This window comes from Lepisosteus platostomus, chromosome 4 (genome assembly GCF_059453375.1).
Source record: "Lepisosteus platostomus isolate fLepPlt1 chromosome 4, fLepPlt1.hap1, whole genome shotgun sequence".
NCBI lineage: Eukaryota > Metazoa > Chordata > Actinopteri > Semionotiformes > Lepisosteidae > Lepisosteus > Lepisosteus platostomus.
Window position 1 is genome coordinate 75,647,983 of NC_142614.1, and position 19,127 is coordinate 75,667,109.

General features: G+C 57.1%; 1 protein-coding gene across 1 annotated transcript in view; it reads left to right on the plus strand.

The window, feature by feature from the left end:
• The window catches only part of rhobtb3 (Rho related BTB domain containing 3), a 38,231-nt gene extending 19,104 nt beyond the window's left edge, over window positions 1-19,127 (plus strand). The window contains exons 6-14 of the mRNA XM_088630723.1: window positions 3,619-3,776; window positions 4,227-4,332; window positions 5,168-5,518; window positions 14,788-14,897; window positions 15,591-15,699; window positions 16,176-16,349; window positions 16,739-16,905; window positions 17,133-17,229; window positions 17,631-19,127. Of these exons, the coding sequence (XP_088486849.1) occupies window positions 3,619-3,776; window positions 4,227-4,332; window positions 5,168-5,518; window positions 14,788-14,897; window positions 15,591-15,699; window positions 16,176-16,349; window positions 16,739-16,905; window positions 17,133-17,229; window positions 17,631-17,746 (1,388 nt within the window). The 3' untranslated portion in view covers window positions 17,747-19,127. The remainder of the gene's footprint in view (window positions 1-3,618; window positions 3,777-4,226; window positions 4,333-5,167; window positions 5,519-14,787; window positions 14,898-15,590; window positions 15,700-16,175; window positions 16,350-16,738; window positions 16,906-17,132; window positions 17,230-17,630) is intronic.

Consider the following 19,127-nt stretch of genomic DNA (forward strand, 5'->3'; position numbering starts at 1 on the left):
CCTACTAGACTATTTCAAGCTTGCCAAGGAAGGAATGTTTATTGTGAAAGATTCTTTCGAGGGCTTCATCCCAGAAGAATTTGGTCCAGGTCAAATCCCTGTGACCTAGTGAGGCCAGAAGGCCACAGGTTCCCTGCCGGACATGTGGGAATGGTTAGACCAGTGTACTGTTGCACAGTCAGCATGATTGGAACCAGAGCTTGCTTTGGTTACACCGGCTGATGTTTTGAGTAGCAACTGTGTTGAGGATTCTTGTAGAGGTTACCTTCTTTTCTTTTGTTTTACCAGTATAGAACAGAAGTACTGAAGTTTGTTTTTCAAATTGCAGTGTTCTGTTTACCATGTGGGTTTCTCAAGTTTGAGTTTTTATGTAAAATGTTGACACAGATCAGGGATTGTAATGCATAGAAAAATAAAGGGGGAATGTTGAGGATAATGAACTGAGCCCATTTAAAAATGGTGTAAGGATGCAGATGTCTCAAAAATATATATATAAATATATATCAAAATATCTTTTATATAGTAAGTGCAGCTGTTTTTATTCTGTATTTAATGAGGCAAGGTAAATGTACAGACGTCTTTCATAACATCAAAAGTACATTTGTCACAGATGTGCTAACAGCTAAATATATAATGATACAATATTTATTGAAATAAGAAGTTTCATCAAACTGTCTTGCAGGTGTCTGTTACATCAATGACAGATCTTTGTACCCTGTCACAAAACTGCAGAAAAGTAGTCAAACTTTGTAGTTTCTTTTTGTATTTTGTATAAAAACATAAAGGCACTAATTGCAAAAAAAAGTTGATTTTTCAGGTCAACAGAACAAAAGTTAAAGACCCTAGTTTTTGCATTTTGCAGGTTGTGTGTCATTGTCTGCTGAAGCCTTCAGATCTGAATAGGCTGCTGTGAACACAAGATTACCTGATTAAATATAAAATAATCTCAGAGACAGAGTTAATCTCAGAGACAGAGTAGCTGCACAGTAGTTTACAGGCTACTGACGGTGTCTGTTTCACTAAGGGGAAGGACGTGGGTCTTTAACAAAATTTAACAACATTTGAAAATGAATTGTGAACACAAGACCTCAAACTGTGGATTCAGCCCTCTGGGGATAACATCAGTGTCTGCAGCAAGAGATAATTCTGTATATTCTGTGACAACGAAAGGCTTGTTTTCATTAAAACCAAGGCAACCCAGTTTTAGAGTTTTCGCAGTAGAAAGGTTAGTACAAAGCAAGTTTGTCTTCAGCAATCCTCTTAACCCCTCATAGTCTTAAAAATAATTACACTCATTTACTGTATTAAGGCCGGAAGCATAATCTGCCAGCGATGCCAGTTTACAGTTTGGATGCCAAGAAGCAGAACAATGTGTCCTGCGTTCATTTCAGATTTGCTTCCTAGGTTTAGTTTTTTCTCTCCCTCTGGGGGGGAATGCTGCTCCTGTGTCTGGTCCCCAGGTACCTGTGCTCTAGCTTCTTCGGAATGCCTTGCAGGTCTCTGAGAAGATGCTCTGTCCTGGTGCTGCTCAGGACCAAACGAGGGCAGGGAGTGAGAGTCGCCAGGGTTTCGGCCTGGGCAGCGCAGATGGAGGGAGACACCCGCGGGTCAGAGCTCGACTCGGACCCCTGGCACATGATCCCGGGGCTCTGTGAGGGCTCTCTCGCGCTCTGTGGCAGCACGCGGGGGCCTGCTCAGTGTGGAGGCGGAGCACTGGGTTAAGGGCGACATGTTGCCTTAGCAACCGGCTGATTAAGGACGAGCCGCAGTTGCGGGGGCCGTTAAGACACACTGAGCACCCCTCCCAGATGGACGAGCGGACCCCCGCAAGGGGAGAACCTTCCACCGACAGTCCCGGAGGGGTTGTGATGAGAGCGCTGAAGCCGCGTTTTTGCTGCATTTTATTTTTTCTCTTCTCCTGTCCCGCCGTGTATCTCCACCGGGATGAGCTGGGATTATTTTGTTGTGGCCCCACACTCCGTTAGATAGGGTAAGTCCAGTCTGGACGCCTCTGTCCCAGACAGTTATTCTTCCCCAGGCTGGACCCTGTTAAATAGGGACAGTCCAGCCTGGACGCCGCTGTGCAAAGCCGCACAGTTTTCTTTTGGCTGTGCCCTGTTTGTGTTTTTTTCACCAGCATCACAGCAGTGCCTCTGCCCCCTCAGTCGGGCCGTGGACTCTTACCAGTGCTCGCTGTGGCTCCTCCCACTCCCACACTGACCCGCCCAGCCCTGTTCCCAGCGGGACAGTGGCGGTCTCTCTCTCCCGCCCCCCTCGCGGTGCCGTTGATCTCCGCGCCCGGCCAGCCTGTCCTCGCTGGATCCCTCTGTCCCTCCGCTGGCTGTGAGCGTTTCAGCGCCAAGCTGCAGCAGGACAGCCGGGGGTGTGCTCTCGCCACAGCGCTCCAGCCAAGCCGCACGCCTCAGCGAGTGTGTAGAGGCAGGCTCCGCAAGCTGCTGTCTCGGAGCTACAGCGGACAGATCCCTCAGGGCTGGGTGATCCACTCAGGCACAGCCAAGCACAGTGCTCGAGCGACAGCTCCACACAGGAAGTGCACTTCAGTCGCCCGGAAAGAAAGAAACATCCTTAAGGAAAAACTTTGCCAGTTTGATTGTTCTGCAACTGCAAACATGACCAAAAGTTAATGCTAAATCCTTCTAAACAGCCCGTGTCTTCCTAATGCACAAGGTGTTACATTTCCAGAGTCTGGACGTGACTGAAACATCACACCACATGTGACTCAGTGTCTTGACAGCTGGCCGCACGCCCGTGGGAGAGACCTGCAGTTACCTTCCCCTGCCAGTGGGAAGGTGCCCAGTGTGTAATCGAATACTGCGCTGCCACATCCGGAGCCTGATCAGCCTGACACACTGTCAGAGGCCATCTGTCCCGCGGCGCCTCGCGGGGTCTGACCGGGGGTGGGCAGCCCTGCTCCCGGAGGGCCGGTCAGGGTGGCTGCAGGGTTTCCAGGTCTCTTCGAGGCAGCGGCGGCACTTGGAAGGCGGGGAGAAGCTGGTAAATTGGTGCCAATAAGCCAGTAATGAGGTGATCGAGCTCGTTAAGTGCCGAGCTGGCAGGAACACCTGGAAACAGGCTGGCACTGGGCTGCTCTGATGGGCACGCATCATGCACACTGGGCACAGGTGGATGGCCACCCCAGAGCTGTGCTCCTTGGCTCCAGCACTTGACAGGCAAGCTTGCAGCCTTCCCCCGATGTGCAGATGTAGTTCACACCTCGAAAAGTGTTCTGAAGGTGAAAATGCTCAAAGCGGAAGTGAAATCCCCAGCAGGATGGTGCCCTTCTGGGGCAAAGCCTCTCAGAAAGACTCCTTCAGCGTGCCTGGCTCCACCTGTCTCCTGCCCCGCGGTGCTGCTCTCACAGTGTGGGATACTCCTTGCCTTTTGTGTGGGATTCTGCAATCTGATGTGCAGGGGTGACACTGGGTGACACTTTCAACATCTTGTCCGTTCACGAGTTCTCTACAGCACCAACAGCCACCACGCGTGAGCTTTCCAAGGGAGGAAATTGTCAGCGCTCGTGAGAGCGTGGGCTCAGGAGCTCTGCAGGCCCGCACTGCGTCACGCCGCCACGTCACTCCTCCACTGTGTCTTCCTCAGATGAAAGCCCGCCCTGCACCTGCCCGCTCTGCACCTCGGACAAAGGCAGCTGCGTCCCCACCTGCGAGGGGCTGGAGCTCTCCAGAGAGCTGGGGGCCACCTACCTCGAGCTGCACTCGCTCAGCGACGTCTCCGCGGGAAACTACTTCGGGGGAGTGGTGAGACGCTGCTCCGCTGTCTCGTCTGGACGAGAGGGTCGGAATTGTGACCTTACTGTTTATTTTATTGGAAAGGGGGGAAAAAAATGAATGAAATGAAAAACAAAAGAAATTCGTGAAACTCTGTAGAACAGAGCTCACCCACACATAAAAGACCTGCATAAAGTAAAACTAATAATGCTGGTAACTGATAACTCGCTCTAACAGACACTCGGTCAGGAAAGCAGAGCCAGATCACGAGCCTCTCATGCACGTGAATCCAAGGACTCAGGCTGTTGATCGCTTGAGACAAACTATGATCCTTAATACATTAGTATTTTAAATAAAAATTAATTAGCCAGCAATGTCATATACCCATAACTGGCACAGCCCAGAGCTGAACGCAGAGCAGCTGGAACAGATCCAGGGTGTGGCCTGTCCTCTGAAGTGTTGCTCTGTGTGTGTGTGCAGCTGGAGTACTTCATCATTCAGTGTCTGAAGCAGAAATCCTCAGAGAGCACCAAGAAGAAGAGCCCCAGAGCTCGAAGACCCAGGCCACCACTGCTGGAGCAGCCAGGTGGGTCCAGTACTGAGACACCGCCCCCTAGTGGCAACCCCAGGCACAGCAGCGCCAGACAGCTGCTCCTGTTCGGCCTTCACCCCTGAGCACCCCCTCCTTCGAGCAGGAGACGGGCACCTGTTTCTGAGCCAGGTCTCCAGCAGACCCCTAGCCTGTCTCCGTGTCTCTGGGAAACAAAACCAAATGTTTTGATAAAGTAAGGTATTAACAGGGTGACTATTTTCAATCTTTTTTGCCTTCATTTCCAGTTTTCTATCTGTCTCTTTCAGTTAAGGGCATTGCCTCAAGGTGTGTCTTCATATGTACATAAGAATGATGACAAATAAGAGAAGGTCATTTGCTTATTAGTAGTTTAGCAATCTGAGGATCAGCCAGCTGAGTCCTGAAAGAAGCCATAAGAAGCAGTCAAATTTCCTGGGCTCCACAACTCTTGTCTTCTCAGATGTTCATCGAGGTGGTCTTATCACCCTCACCCAGTCTCATCCAAGCCACAGTTACCCACCTGGGACACAGGTCCTGTCTGTCTGTGTGCAGCTGTGGGGGACAGTAACTAAGAGAGCAGATCAGCAGCTATGGAAAAAGGCCAACTGCTGTTTTGAACGGCCACTAATAATGAAGGAGAGTTCAGGAAAGGTTGCCAAGCGGGAGCAGGCCGCTCGGCTCATCTTACTCATCAGGGGTGTTGCTAGCTGAGGGAGGAGCCCAGGTGTCTTGAAGGCAGAGGAGCAGACCGCCCAGCAGGCAGTCAGGGATCCTGTCGAAGAGCCGTCGGCACGCCCTCCACTCTCCGCCCCTGTCTGAGCCGAGCGGGCGTGCGCTGCTGTCCCCCCAGCCAAGCTGGCCGCGGTGGAGGTGGAGAAGTCCAGCTGGTCCTCCGACTGGCTGCGGCTGCTGGACAGCGGGCAGTGTGCGGACGTGCTGTTCTGCGCCGAGCTCTCCGGCCGGGAGCTGGCTCGGGCACACGGGGCGCTGCTGTGCTCCGTCAGCCCCGTGTTCAAGCAGCTCCTGGCGCCCGAGCCCCACGATCCCGGCCCAGCGAAAGCCTCTCGGAGCCTCTTCTCGGAGCGGGGCAGCGGACGGCTCCCTGCCTCCGTCTCCGGCCAGGACGGGCACTTCCAGCTGTCCGTGAGGGACCCTCTCCTGTCCCGCTGCCTTCCGGAGATCCTGCGCTTCCTCTACACAGGTGAGCCCTTCACCGGTCTCCATTTCTCTTTTATTAACTACAATAATAGTTTCAGTGGTTGTTTTTTTATTACATCCATTTGTACCGACTCCTAAAGCTGGGTGTTTAACTGGAGTGGTCTGGGAGAAGTGCCAGGCTCAAGACTGCACCAGCTGTGCCCCACAAGGGATTTGAACCTGCACCAAATACTGGGCGGGGAGGCGGGGTAGAGTGTTTTCATCCAATCGAGGGATTTATTTAGGAATCTGTGCTCTTCAGTTCACTAAAGGTGGTGAGTATCCTTGCGCATGCGTCCCCTGCTGTACCCGAACCATGATTTAACCCGCAGTGCTGTGACGGTGCTCTCTGTGTGCTGTGCTTGGACTTCGTGATTGCAGCTGGCGGCGATTTGAAACCAGACAGGCGAGCTTCTTTCCAGACAGAGCTTAGAAACAGCTTCATGGCGGTGGAATAAAGTGGTCAGGTACTGACCAGCAGCCCTGTTTCTTCCTTGGGGACACTGGGAGATCTTTATAACTTTAACTTTAAATATATATACTGTGACGAATACACCCCTGCGCATAACAGGGATCTTGGCCGCCCAGGCTGAGGAAGGTCTTCTTTAGCTCAGCTGGCACGACCCCTGTTGAGCGACGCCAGAGCCCCGGGTTTGACCCCAGGCGGTGGGGGGTGAACTGGGGCGGGAGTGGTGAGGGCACAAGCCCGAGAGACCGAATTCGCTACAAACCATCTTTATAACTTTAAATAAAATCACGATCGGCCACATCTGAAAACAAACAAGGAGACTGAGATGTAAGCAGTGATGATTTTTTGCTGTGTGTGTAGAAGAAAACAGACATTTTGTCTGGACATCAGACTCAAAGTATAATTCCTCCTGAGCACAGTACTTTCTTAATGCGTCAGCACATTGACTCAGCAATAGAATACCACACTATTGTCCAGTGCTATCCTACGATACGATTCCCAGCACAGGGTGTTCTAAAATGTGAAATATACATCCTCTGGGCATATGCTGGAAATGATCTGTGAATGATCTGGATGTGATACTGTAGAAGTTCAGATGCAAAGGGTGGGAATGTCTGGAGGATATCATTTCCATCCCCAGTAAAGGACAGGAAAATGAATTATATCACTTCAGGGAGGAGAGAGCAAAACATTTGTGTGGTTTTTTTAAGACTTGACCTGCAATAGTACAGGACCTTTTTTAATCCACAGGCTTTATATAAATAGGAGCTGCTGGGTCACATCTTCTCAGTGTGCACCAGTGCCTCTTGTTTGTAACCAGTTATCTCCCACCTGGGAGACACACAGGGATCATTCTGCACCAGCAGCCCCACCTGGGAGACACAAAGGGATCATTCTGTACCAGCAGCTGCTGCACCAGGTGAATGAATGAATGAATGGGGGCGGAGCGGTGGCTCTGTGGCTCAGGATCTGCGCCTGTGGCTGGAAGGTTGCCGGTTCGAATCCCGCAGCCGGCAGAGGAATCCTACTCAGTTGGGCCCCTGAGCAAGGCCCTTAACCCCAACTGCTCCAGGGGTGCCTTATGAATGGCTGACCCTGCGCTCTGACCCCCAGCTTCTCTCCCTGTCTGTGTGTCTCATGGAGAGCAAGCTGGGGTATGTGAAAAGACAAATTCTCGATACAAGAAATTATATACGGCCAATAAAGTGATATTAATGAAGGTGGACCTTTAGGGAGACTAGACTGTACAATTGGAATTAGGGCAGTGGGGTCACCATCCCTACTCTTACAAAAAGTGCCTTTGGATCTTTATTGACCTTGATTTAATGCCTCAGCTGAAGGATGGCTCCTGTCCCCAGTCACCATAGTGGGCCAGAGGGAAGAGTGCCCCTTACTGGCCCACCAACACCTTACAGCAGCAGCCGGGATTTCCTCAGAGGTCTCCCCTCCCAGGACTGACCAGGCCCAGCCTTCATTGGAAAAGTAGGGCCAGTGTTGAATAAAACCACGAGAGAGCCTCTTCCTAACAGCAGGGGTGTGGTGTCACTGTAGGTGGAGTGGAGGCCTTGATCAAACAACAGTGCAGGTGGGGGCTGGAGATCTCCACAAGTGCATAAATAGACACAACTGTATTTGTTTGAATAAACAGGATGAGACAATAAGCTCTGGATTAGTAAGAGAAGTGAGTGCTTCTGATTTTGGGAAGAAGAGAATATTTAGAAAGATGAGAAACTGAACGTCACATCTTGTTTTTTCTCAAAAAGACAAGCTTCAGCTCTGTTTGCAATGATAACGACAGCAATTTAAGTTTTTCATGACTTGCTGAACTTTAACCCCTACTCACTCAATCCCCATTGTGACACCACACCCCTCAAAAGGTAGTTCAGGGCCCAGTGATTCCATCCTCTTTCTTCATTATTCTGGGATTGGGATTTCGTAAATCATTTCACAAATTCACTACTTGAACTTTTTCCCAGCACTTTCCACAGAAATATTTGTGCTGCTGCAGAGTACTGTGTTCCCAGCCTAAAAATAGAATTCTCCTGTTCCTGAAAATCACTCCGATTTATTCAGAGGCCTGCTGCTTTGCCATTGTTTTTGCTGGGTGACTTAATGTGGGAATTTCAAGGGAATGTCCCTCTGCAAGGGAGTATAAGGAAGGATCCCAGATATCTGACTCTGGCTGAGAGGTGCTGGTTTCTTGATTTGTGGACACTGGGTCTACCAGCTGTAGTCAGCCGGGAAGTGGCTTGAATTTTAAAGTGCGTCACTTCAGGGGCGTCTAACCCGACCCCCAGAACCTGTAAGTCTCCCGTTCAGCTCTCGCTGCCCCTGGTCCTGTCCCCAGCAGGACACAAGGCTGCAGCCCGGCCTCCTCTCTCCAGCTCCTCAGAGCTGCTGGAGCTCAGCAGAGGGGCTGGCAGGGGCAGTTAGAGGCGTGGAGGGGGCAGGTAGAGGCGTGGCGGGGGGCTGGAGGGGGCAGGTAGAGGCGTGGAGGGGGCTGGAGGGGGCAGGTAGAGGCGTGGAGGGGGCTGGAGGGGGCAGGTAGAGGCGTGGAGGGGGCTGGAGGGGGCAGGTAGAGGCGTGGAGGGGGCTGGCGGGGGCAGGTAGAGGCGTGGAGGGGGCTGGCGGGGGCAGGTAGAGGCGTGGAGGGGGCTGGAGGGGGCAGGTAGAGGCGTGGAGGGGGCTGGAGGGGGCAGGTAGAGGCGTGGAGGGGGCTGGTGGGGGCAGGTAGAGGCGTGGAGGGGGCTGGAGGGGGCAGGTAGAGGCGTGGAGGGGGCAGGTAGAGGCGTGGAGGGGGCTGGAGGGGGCAGGTAGAGGCGTGGAGGGGGCTGGAGGGGGCAGGTAGAGGCGTGGAGGGGGCTGGAGGGGGCAGGTAGAGGCGTGGAGGGGGCTGGAGGGGGCAGGTAGAGGCGTGGAGGGGGCTGGAGGGGGCAGGTAGAGGCGTGGAGGGGGCTGGAGGGGGCAGGTAGAGGCGTGGAGGGGGCTGGAGGGGGCAGGTAGAGGCGTGGAGGGGGCTGGAGGGGGCAGGTAGAGGCGTGGAGGGGGCTGGCGGGGGCAGGTAGAGGCGTGGAGGGGGCTGGAGGGGGCAGGTAGAGGCGTGGAGGGGGCTGGAGGGGGCAGGTAGAGGCGTGGAGGGGGCTGGCGGGGGCAGGTAGAGGCGTGGAGGGGGCTGGCGGGGGCAGGTAGAGGCGTGGAGGGGGCTGGAGGGGGCAGGTAGAGGCGTGGAGGGGGCTGGAGGGGGCAGGTAGAGGCGTGGAGGGGGCTGGAGGGGGCAGGTAGAGGCGTGGAGGGGGCTGGAGGGGGCAGTTAGAGGCGTGGAGGGGGCAGGTAGAGGCGTGGAGGGGGCTGGAGGGGGCAGGTAGAGGCGTGGAGGGGGCTGGAGGGGGCAGGTAGAGGCGTGGAGGGGGCTGGAGGGGGCAGGTAGAGGCGTGGAGGGGGCAGGTAGAGGCGTGGAGGGGGCTGGAGGGGGCAGGTAGAGGCGTGGAGGGGGCTGGAGGGGGCAGGTAGAGGCGTGGAGGGGGCTGGTGGGGGCAGGTAGAGGCGTGGAGGGGGCTGGAGGGGGCAGGTAGAGGCGTGGAGGGGGCTGGAGGGGGCAGGTAGAGGCGTGGAGGGGGCAGTTAGAGGCGTGGAGGGGGCTGGAGGGGGCAGGTAGAGGCGTGGAGGGGGCTGGAGGGGGCAGGTAGAGGCGTGGAGGGGGCTGGAGGGGGCAGGTAGAGGCGTGGAGGGGGCTGGAGGGGGCAGGTAGAGGCGTGGAGGGGGCTGGAGGGGGCAGGTAGAGGCGTGGAGGGGGCTGGAGGGGGCAGGTAGAGGCGTGGAGGGGGCTGGAGGGGGCAGGTAGAGGCGTGGAGGGGGCTGGAGGGGGCAGGTAGAGGCGTGGAGGGGGCTGGAGGGGGCAGGTAGAGGCGTGGAGGGGGCTGGAGGGGGCAGGTAGAGGCGTGGAGGGGGCTGGAGGGGGCAGTTAGAGGCGTGGAGGGGGCAGGTAGAGGCGTGGAGGGGGCTGGAGGGGGCAGGTAGAGGCGTGGAGGGGGCTGGAGGGGGCAGGTAGAGGCGTGGAGGGGGCTGGAGGGGGCAGGTAGAGGCGTGGAGGGGGCAGGTAGAGGCGTGGAGGGGGCTGGAGGGGGCAGGTAGAGGCGTGGAGGGGGCTGGAGGGGGCAGGTAGAGGCGTGGAGGGGGCTGGTGGGGGCAGGTAGAGGCGTGGAGGGGGCTGGAGGGGGCAGGTAGAGGCGTGGAGGGGGCTGGAGGGGGCAGGTAGAGGCGTGGAGGGGGCAGTTAGAGGCGTGGAGGGGGCTGGAGGGGGCAGGTAGAGGCGTGGAGGGGGCTGGAGGGGGCAGGTAGAGGCGTGGAGGGGGCTGGCGGGGGCAGGTAGAGGCGTGGAGGGGGCTGGAGGGGGCAGGTAGAGGCGTGGAGGGGGCTGGAGGGGGCAGGTAGAGGCGTGGAGGGGGCTGGAGGGGGCAGGTAGAGGCGTGGAGGGGGCTGGAGGGGGCAGGTAGAGGCGTGGAGGGGGCTGGAGGGGGCAGGTAGAGGCGTGGAGGGGGCTGGAGGGGGCAGGTAGAGGCGTGGAGGGGGCTGGAGGGGGCAGTTAGAGGCGTGGAGGGGGGCAGGTAGAGGCGTGGAGGGGGCTGGAGGGGGCAGGTAGAGGCGTGGAGGGGGCTGGAGGGGGCAGGTAGAGGCGTGGAGGGGGCAGTTAGAGGCGTGGAGGGGGGCTGGAGGGGGCAGGTAGAGGCGTGGAGGGGGCAGTTAGAGGCGTGGAGGGGGGCTGGAGGGGGCAGGTAGAGGCGTGGAGGGGGCAGGTAGAGGCGTGGAGGGGGCTGGAGGGGGCAGGTAGAGGCGTGGAGGGGGCTGGAGGGGGCAGGTAGAGGCGTGGAGGGGGCAGGTAGAGGCGTGGAGGGGGCTGGAGGGGGCAGGTAGAGGCGTGGAGGGGGCTGGAGGGGGCAGGTAGAGGCGTGGAGGGGGCTGGAGGGGGCAGGTAGAGGCGTGGAGGGGGCTGGAGGGGGCAGTTAGAGGCGTGGAGGGGGCTGGAGGGGGCAGGTAGAGGCGTGGAGGGGGCTGGAGGGGGCAGGTAGAGGCGTGGAGGGGGCTGGTGGGGGCAGTTAGAGGCGTGGAGGGGGCTGGAGGGGGCAGGTAGAGGCGTGGAGGGGGCTGGAGGGGGCAGGTAGAGGCGTGGAGGGGGCTGGAGGGGGCAGGTAGAGGCGTGGAGGGGGGCAGGTAGAGGCGTGGAGGGGGCTGGAGGGGGCAGGTAGAGGCGTGGAGGGGGCTGGAGGGGGCAGGTAGAGGCGTGGAGGGGGCAGTTAGAGGCGTGGAGGGGGGCTGGAGGGGGCAGGTAGAGGCGTGGAGGGGGCAGTTAGAGGCGTGGAGGGGGGCTGGAGGGGGCAGGTAGAGGCGTGGAGGGGGCAGTTAGAGGCGTGGAGGGGGCAGTTAGAGGCGTGGAGGGGGGCTGGAGGGGGCAGGTAGAGGCGTGGAGGGGGCAGGTAGAGGCGTGGAGGGGGCTGGAGGGGGCAGGTAGAGGCGTGGAGGGGGCTGGAGGGGGCAGGTAGAGGCGTGGAGGGGGCAGGTAGAGGCGTGGAGGGGGCTGGAGGGGGCAGGTAGAGGCGTGGAGGGGGCTGGAGGGGGCAGGTAGAGGCGTGGAGGGGGCAGTTAGAGGCGTGGAGGGGGGCTGGAGGGGGCAGGTAGAGGCGTGGAGGGGGCAGGTAGAGGCGTGGAGGGGGCTGGAGGGGGCAGGTAGAGGCGTGGAGGGGGCTGGCGGGGGCAGGTAGAGGCGTGGAGGGGGCTGGCGGGGGCAGTTAGAGGCGTGGAGGGGGCTGGAGGGGGCAGGTAGAGGCGTGGAGGGGGCTGGAGGGGGCAGGTAGAGGCGTGGAGGGGGCTGGAGGGGGCAGGTAGAGGCGTGGAGGGGGCTGGAGGGGGCAGGTAGAGGCGTGGAGGGGGCTGGAGGGGGCAGGTAGAGGCGTGGAGGGGGCTGGAGGGGGCAGGTAGAGGCGTGGAGGGGGCAGGTAGAGGCGTGGAGGGGGCTGGCGGGGGCAGGTAGAGGCGTGGAGGGGGCTGGAGGGGGCAGGTAGAGGCGTGGAGGGGGCTGGAGGGGGCAGGTAGAGGCGTGGAGGGGGCTGGCGGGGGCAGGTAGAGGCGTGGAGGGGGCTGGAGGGGGCAGGTAGAGGCGTGGAGGGGGCTGGAGGGGGCAGGTAGAGGCGTGGAGGGGGCTGGCGGGGGCAGGTAGAGGCGTGGAGGGGGCTGGAGGGGGCAGGTAGAGGCGTGGAGGGGGCTGGAGGGGGCAGGTAGAGGCGTGGAGGGGGCAGGTAGAGGCGTGGAGGGGGGCTGGAGGGGGCAGGTAGAGGCGTGGAGGGGGCTGGTGGGGGCAGGTAGAGGCGTGGAGGGGGCAGTTAGAGGCGTGGAGGGGGCTGGCGGGGGCAGGTAGAGGCGTGGAGGGGGCAGGTAGAGGCGTGGAGGGGGCTGGAGGGGGCAGGTAGAGGCGTGGAGGGGGCTGGTGGGGGCAGGTAGAGGCGTGGAGGGGGCAGTTAGAGGCGTGGAGGGGGCTGGCGGGGGCAGGTAGAGGCGTGGAGGGGGCTGGAGGGGGCAGGTAGAGGCGTGGAGGGGGCTGGAGGGGGCAGGTAGAGGCGTGGAGGGGGCTGGAGGGGGCAGGTAGAGGCGTGGAGGGGGCTGGAGGGGGCAGGTAGAGGCGTGGAGGGGGCTGGTGGGGGCAGGTAGAGGCGTGGAGGGGGCTGGCGGGGGCAGGTAGAGGCGTGGAGGGGGCTGGAGGGGGCAGTTAGAGGCGTGGAGGGGGCAGGAGGGGGCAGGTAGAGGCGTGGAGGGGGCAGTTAGAGGCGTGGAGGGGGCTGGCGGGGGCAGGTAGAGGCGTGGAGGGGGCTGGAGGGGGCAGGTAGAGGCGTGGAGGGGGCTGGAGGGGGCAGGTAGAGGCGTGGAGGGGGCTGGAGGGGGCAGGTAGAGGCGTGGAGGGGGCTGGAGGGGGCAGGTAGAGGCGTGGAGGGGGCTGGCGGGGGCAGGTAGAGGCGTGGAGGGGGCTGGAGGGGGCAGGTAGAGGCGTGGAGGGGGCTGGAGGGGGCAGGTAGAGGCGTGGAGGGGGCTGGAGGGGGCAGGTAGAGGCGTGGAGGGGGCTGGAGGGGGCAGGTAGAGGCGTGGAGGGGGCTGGAGGGGGCAGGTAGAGGCGTGGAGGGGGCTGGAGGGGGCAGTTAGAGGCGTGGAGGGGGCAGGTAGAGGCGTGGAGGGGGCTGGAGGGGGCAGGTAGAGGCGTGGAGGGGGCTGGAGGGGGCAGGTAGAGGCGTGGAGGGGGCTGGCGGGGGCAGGTAGAGGCGTGGAGGGGGCTGGAGGGGGCAGGTAGAGGCGTGGAGGGGGCTGGAGGGGGCAGGTAGAGGCGTGGAGGGGGCTGGAGGGGGCAGGTAGAGGCGTGGAGGGGGCTGGAGGGGGCAGGTAGAGGCGTGGAGGGGGCTGGAGGGGGCAGGTAGAGGCGTGGAGGGGGCTGGAGGGGGCAGGTAGAGGCGTGGAGGGGGCTGGAGGGGGCAGGTAGAGGCGTGGAGGGGGCTGGAGGGGGCAGTTAGAGGCGTGGAGGGGGCTGGAGGGGGCAGGTAGAGGCGTGGAGGGGGCTGGCAGGCGGGGCGCAGGCTTGCTTGCGGGGGGCTGGCAGGGTGTGAGTGTCCTCTTGCAGGCAGGACAGCCTGGGTGCCGATCATGGACAGGAAACAAGTCCCCCTGTCCAGCAGTGTGAGCCTGCCGGTGGGCCTGTGCTGGCAGTATGGGCTGCCAGGCCCGTCTGGAGTGTGGGGTAGCTAGCAGGGTCTCATCCCGCGGTTTCTCGACTGGGGCGGGCAGAGACGTCAAGTACCTCTGCCTGCAGCAAGAAACCGGAGCACTCGGAGATAATCCGCCCCACCATGCAGACGCCTCTCAGGCCCAGGAGTCGGTGCTGTCCTGTCGTTGAGACCTTGAGACAGCAGCCCTAGTGGCAAACAGAGTGCAGATATAAGCAGTATACAGCACTCCCTCGGTTTAACGGACTGACAGGGGAAAGGGTGTCCAGTATTGGCCAATGCTTAAGTCAAGTCACACTGAAGTTTTATCAGCTCAGAATATGCATGTGTGAGAATATATATTTACTATATAGAGGTATGTGCTTTCTGCATGCTCAAACTCTTTGTCAGAGACATTTTTTGTGCCTTTTTATCATTAGCTCTTTTTCACGTGTTTTAAATATTCTGCATAAAATTCCCTGAAACCTACAAAACACAAACAGCACCCATCGTTAGCAACTGACCTATCCCTATAGGGCACCTCAGATATTCCTCAATTTTTAACCTATAAAGTATCAATACCTTTTTTTATTATTTGCAGAGCTCTTTTGCATATTGTTGGGAGTTTTAGTGTATTTTTAAAAGTGATTTTTTTAAAACGTTTTTTTTTTTAATTCGTTAAAGCACACGCAATTCAATTAACACCGACTTATCACAACACCCCTCTGGCCACCTTTATTGCGGGGAAAGTCAGGATATTTCACAGACAGACGGGAATTTTACAGGCAAAATGTCCCCGGAGCAGACGTCGTCCGATCAGCCGGGGGTTCAGTTGTAAATCCAAACGCGCTCTTGTGGCAGTATAAGTGTCAGACCATTAAAGGGAAATCAAATTCATCATGTTTTCATTATTTAGACAACTCCGTGTCAGTCCCTTCCCTCCAGTTTTTAAACGGCGGAGGGGGGTGCAGTCTCCCAGCTTTGACGCCTGCAGCCGAGCTGCCGGGCTTGGGGACGGGGCCGTGCGGGACGGGCTGCGCTGCTCACCGGCGCGTCGCTGTGTTCCAGGCGCCTCCCGCTGGAAGGAGCTGGAGCTGTCCCTGCGGGCCAGGCTGGGCGGCGCGCCGGAGCTGCGAGAGCTGCTGGCGAAGGTCCGTCTCCTGCTCGGCCGAGAGCAGGTACCCCGCATCGCCATGAACGAGCCCGGCGGGCCGGGGGGACTTGTGCAACAGCCCCATCTTGTGGGTCTGGTCGGGACTGCATGTCCAACCACCGGTGTCGGGATAACGGGCGACAAGAACGATGAGAATATCGTCGATGTCCAGCTTTAAACTGAATATATATATATTATTTAAATTACGTGATTTCTGAATTATTATTTGAAAACAAGGCCCGTAGGGCACATTCTGTGGCGCCTGTGTGCGGAGCTGTGTCTGAGCCGGATGATCCAGGTCACAGGTGTCGCAGGGGCGTGGGGTGCGGCTGTTGTGGAGCAGTATTCTTGATCTGATTAACCAATGCTCATTCAGTTTTGGAGATTGAAAAGCAAAAAAAAAAAAAACACCTTCAAATATCTTAGCCCTGCGTTTGATAAAAAAAATAGAGTATCAGTCTTAATTTACTTGGTAACGTATTCATTCTTTTGTCTAATGGAAAATTAACCTCTTAGCTCGCTTCATTAGTCTGCAGCGGGGAAAATGGTATTTTAAAACGTTGTTTTTTAAGAAGCCAGGTCATCGGCTTCACCAGTGTGGCTTAGAGACTCGTCCAGGAGAGAAGTCTTCTTCAGTTCCTCCACAGGGGGAGCTAGCTCTCCCCCACAGGTCATGAATAGCAAACTGCGGGCCTGACTCGTTTCTCTCTCTGCCCAGCAGTGCTCCAGAGAGCTCCGTGCTCTCAGGCCCACCAGGCACCCCAGAAGCCCCCTGGCTGCCCTGTTCCACAGCCCCCTGCTCTCGGATGTTGTCTTCAAGGTTGAAGGTAACTTTTCCTCCCAGAGAAATAGCACTCAGTCAAACAGCTCACGTACAAGACACCTATAAGTCAGAGAGCTCGTCAGCCGGTAGCACAGGAGGGAGAAAACAGTGATCTTCTGTTGGAGAACCATTCCTGTTTTACAATAAAAGCAGGTCTGGCTGTCATCTACTCTCAGGGGGTATTCTCTGCTCTTGTGGCAGAGATGGCTTTGCACAGGCATGCAGTTGAAAGAGCGCGCCCAGTCTCTGCTCTTGTACCAGTATGATCTCTGACCAGCAGCAATTAGATCCTGGCAAAAGTGAGCAAAGGCATACCTGGTCAGCAATGTGTTGTCCAGTAGTTGCAAGCCGGGAATGAATTGTGAATCCCAGGAGCTGCCCATTTCTCTGTTGGCAAGGAAACGTGTTTAAATTGCTCCCTGGCTATCGAACAGCTGCAGGTTTTCGGGAACAGAGATCTAAGCGAATCGGATTTTGCAGGGGCTGCAGTCCCAGCCCACAGGGCGGTGCTGGCTGCCCGCTGCGAGGTCATGGCCGCCATGTTCAGTGGGAGCTACGTGGAGGCCAGCAGCCGAGTGGTGCCTGTCTACGGCGTGTCCAAAGACTGCTTTGTGTCCTTCCTGGAGTACCTCTACACCGACTCCTGCTGCCCCGGTGCGTACACTACACACAGCGGGGAGGGGTAGAGGGCTGGGTCCCTGGCAGCTCGCGTCTGGAAAATAACAGCTGCTGCCTTCACAGAGATTCCCCATAAGTGCTGTTGGTGGGACCAGAAGGTGGCGCTGTTCTCTGGTCCAGAATTGTCAGTATGGCCACCAGGGAGATATATGGTAGGAGGTGCCACCCTCAGGACTTTTAGTCTGACCTCCCTCTAGTTCCCTTCTAATTCCACCATTGGAGAATTTCCCACCTCCAATCTCTGAGCAGGAGTGTCACGCAGGTGGGGATCCCTTTGTGAAGAACACTGTATAGATGCAAGGTGTTCCCATCAGATCTTCCTCCTGAGATCCCGTGTCCATCTCCTCCTGCTCTCTTCCTGCTAGCCAGCGTCCTCCAGGCCATGGCCCTGCTGGTCTGCGCCGAGATGTACCAGGTTCCCCGGCTGCAGCACCTGTGCGAGGTCTGCATCTGCACACGCCTCCAGAGCATGTCCAGCAGAGAGCTGGCGTCCAGCAGCCTCGGCGTGGTGGAGCTGCTCGGGCGGGCGCAGGTGAGAGGCAGGACAAGACGGGGGACTCGTCGCGAATCGGGAATAAGATCGCAACAAGAACACTGCGGCAGGTGGAGAAAAACAGCACTGCACCGGCGTGTTCTGAGCACACAGTGTGTCAGCGCTCTTTTACTCTGTCATGTAACAAGAAACTTCACAGCAAGACTCTGCTGCTCTGCTCACTCATGCTCACATCTGCTTTTCCTGTGTGTTCCTGCCCTCCCCAGTTTCACCACGCACCACAGCTGTCCACATGGCTCCTGCACTTCATCGCCAGTAACTACCTGATCTTCAGCCAGAAGCCGGACTTCTCCAACCTCACCAGTAAGAGGCGCTGTTGAGTCCCAGGAAGTGGTGTAACGGGTCGGCCAGGTGCAGAATGGGACTTTGGAAAGTCGCGGTTTTAGATTATTCTGTCCAAAAATTATAGCATATAATGCTAAGTATCTAAGGTTGTCTAAGTGTTATTAAACATTCCTTAAAAACTGAAACCAGCTTTAATAACATAGAAGTTGAATCCTAATGGCTTAAAGGATGGAGGAGTAGGAGTAGACGGAGTCTCTTGCTGATGTGAACGTGTTGCTGTGGACTGTAAGACACCACCCTTCATTTGAAGGATTTCATCACTTCTGTTTTCCGAACGAGATCAGATGTGAACGAGAGCGCAGGGGATTGCTGGTGTGTAGCGCCTGTTTTCGAGTCTCGAGCTCACGGTTCTCTTTCAGGGGACGAGCGGGACTTCGTGGAGAAGCACAGGTGGCCGTCCAGCGCGTACCTGCAGGAGCTGGCCGAGTTCAGACGCCACGTTCACCGGCGGCACTCGCGCTGCGCCGTCATGTGACCGGACTGGAGGAGACAGACACGTCCACAAGGCAAGAGCCTTCTGTGATCTGATGGGTCTGCGCTGTTGACAGAGGGGACAGAAACACTGTACTGCAGGACATGCTCTCACTGAACTGCTGACGTGTGAGAGCTTATTCCCTGAAAGTCATGAAGGGGGCATTACCTGTTTTTTTTTACTTCATACTAACTTATCATCACAAATGACTCCCTATAGTCTGTGTTACAGACTGCACATCAGTGAAAATACAAGACGCCACAGGAATAAAGTCACGTTTGAACTCTCACGACAAAATGCCAGGGCCAGAGTTTCACTGACCGGGCCAGCTGAATGCCCTCTGCTCGTTTTGCAACTTTTGCTCCTGCCTATGAAGTTGACCCCATGAAACAACAAGGAGCCGTTCTGCTCTGATTAAAGGCGCTTCATTGAATTTCTAATATCAGATATGCTGGATGTATGACAGCCACACAAAAGGCACCAGTTAAAGTAACAATAAATAGCTTTAGCCAGTGAGAATGCACCGCTCCACTAATTCCTAGAGCAGTTCAGTTCAGGTGGACGGAAGCACATTGACCTGGGAAGTGATGGCTCAGCTCTCTGCAGGGTCACGCAGATTAGACACAGGCCACATGGCCGTGCTGTAAGTATGACAGAGCCACGTTTCTCAGGTCTGGTCAGACAGGACGCGGGTGGTGTGTGCGGACTGGACGCCGGTGGTGTGTGCGGACTGGACGCCGGTGGTGTGTGCGGACTGGACACCGGTAGCTTGTGCTGACTGGACGCCGGTGGTGTGTGCGGACTGGACGCCGGTGGTGTGTGCGGACTGGACACCGGTAGCTTGTGCTGACTGGACGCCGGTGGTGTGTGCGGACTATTCGCCGGTGGTGTGTGCGGACTGGACGCCGGTGGTCTGAGTGGACTGGACGCTGGTAGCTTGTGTGGTAACACTGCTGTTAACATGACATTAGGCCTGTCTTTCCTATTCACTGAACTAGACATTATCGGACAACTGTATTACTGGACATTTAGGAAAAAGCTGAAATAAACCAGGTATTTGATGTATTTTGACTTTTCTACAAGCTATGGAAGTAGAAGGCTGTGTTTTATGCAATAACCTTAAAAAACTAAAATATCTCCTTATAAACATAGTAGTAGCTTTTGCTTCAAGTCACTTAATATTTTCATTTTATCTTCAATTAAGCAAGAGGTCTTACCGCACACAATAATAAACAGGGCCCTTAACTTAAGGACATCGGAGGTCAAATGATTTCATGTTTTCTGTATATAGAACACTTTAAGCGAGTGTCTGTTTCACCAGGGGTGCATGCTCACTGCAAAAAAGTAATGATCATGTACACAAATAAAGACAGACTTGACCTTA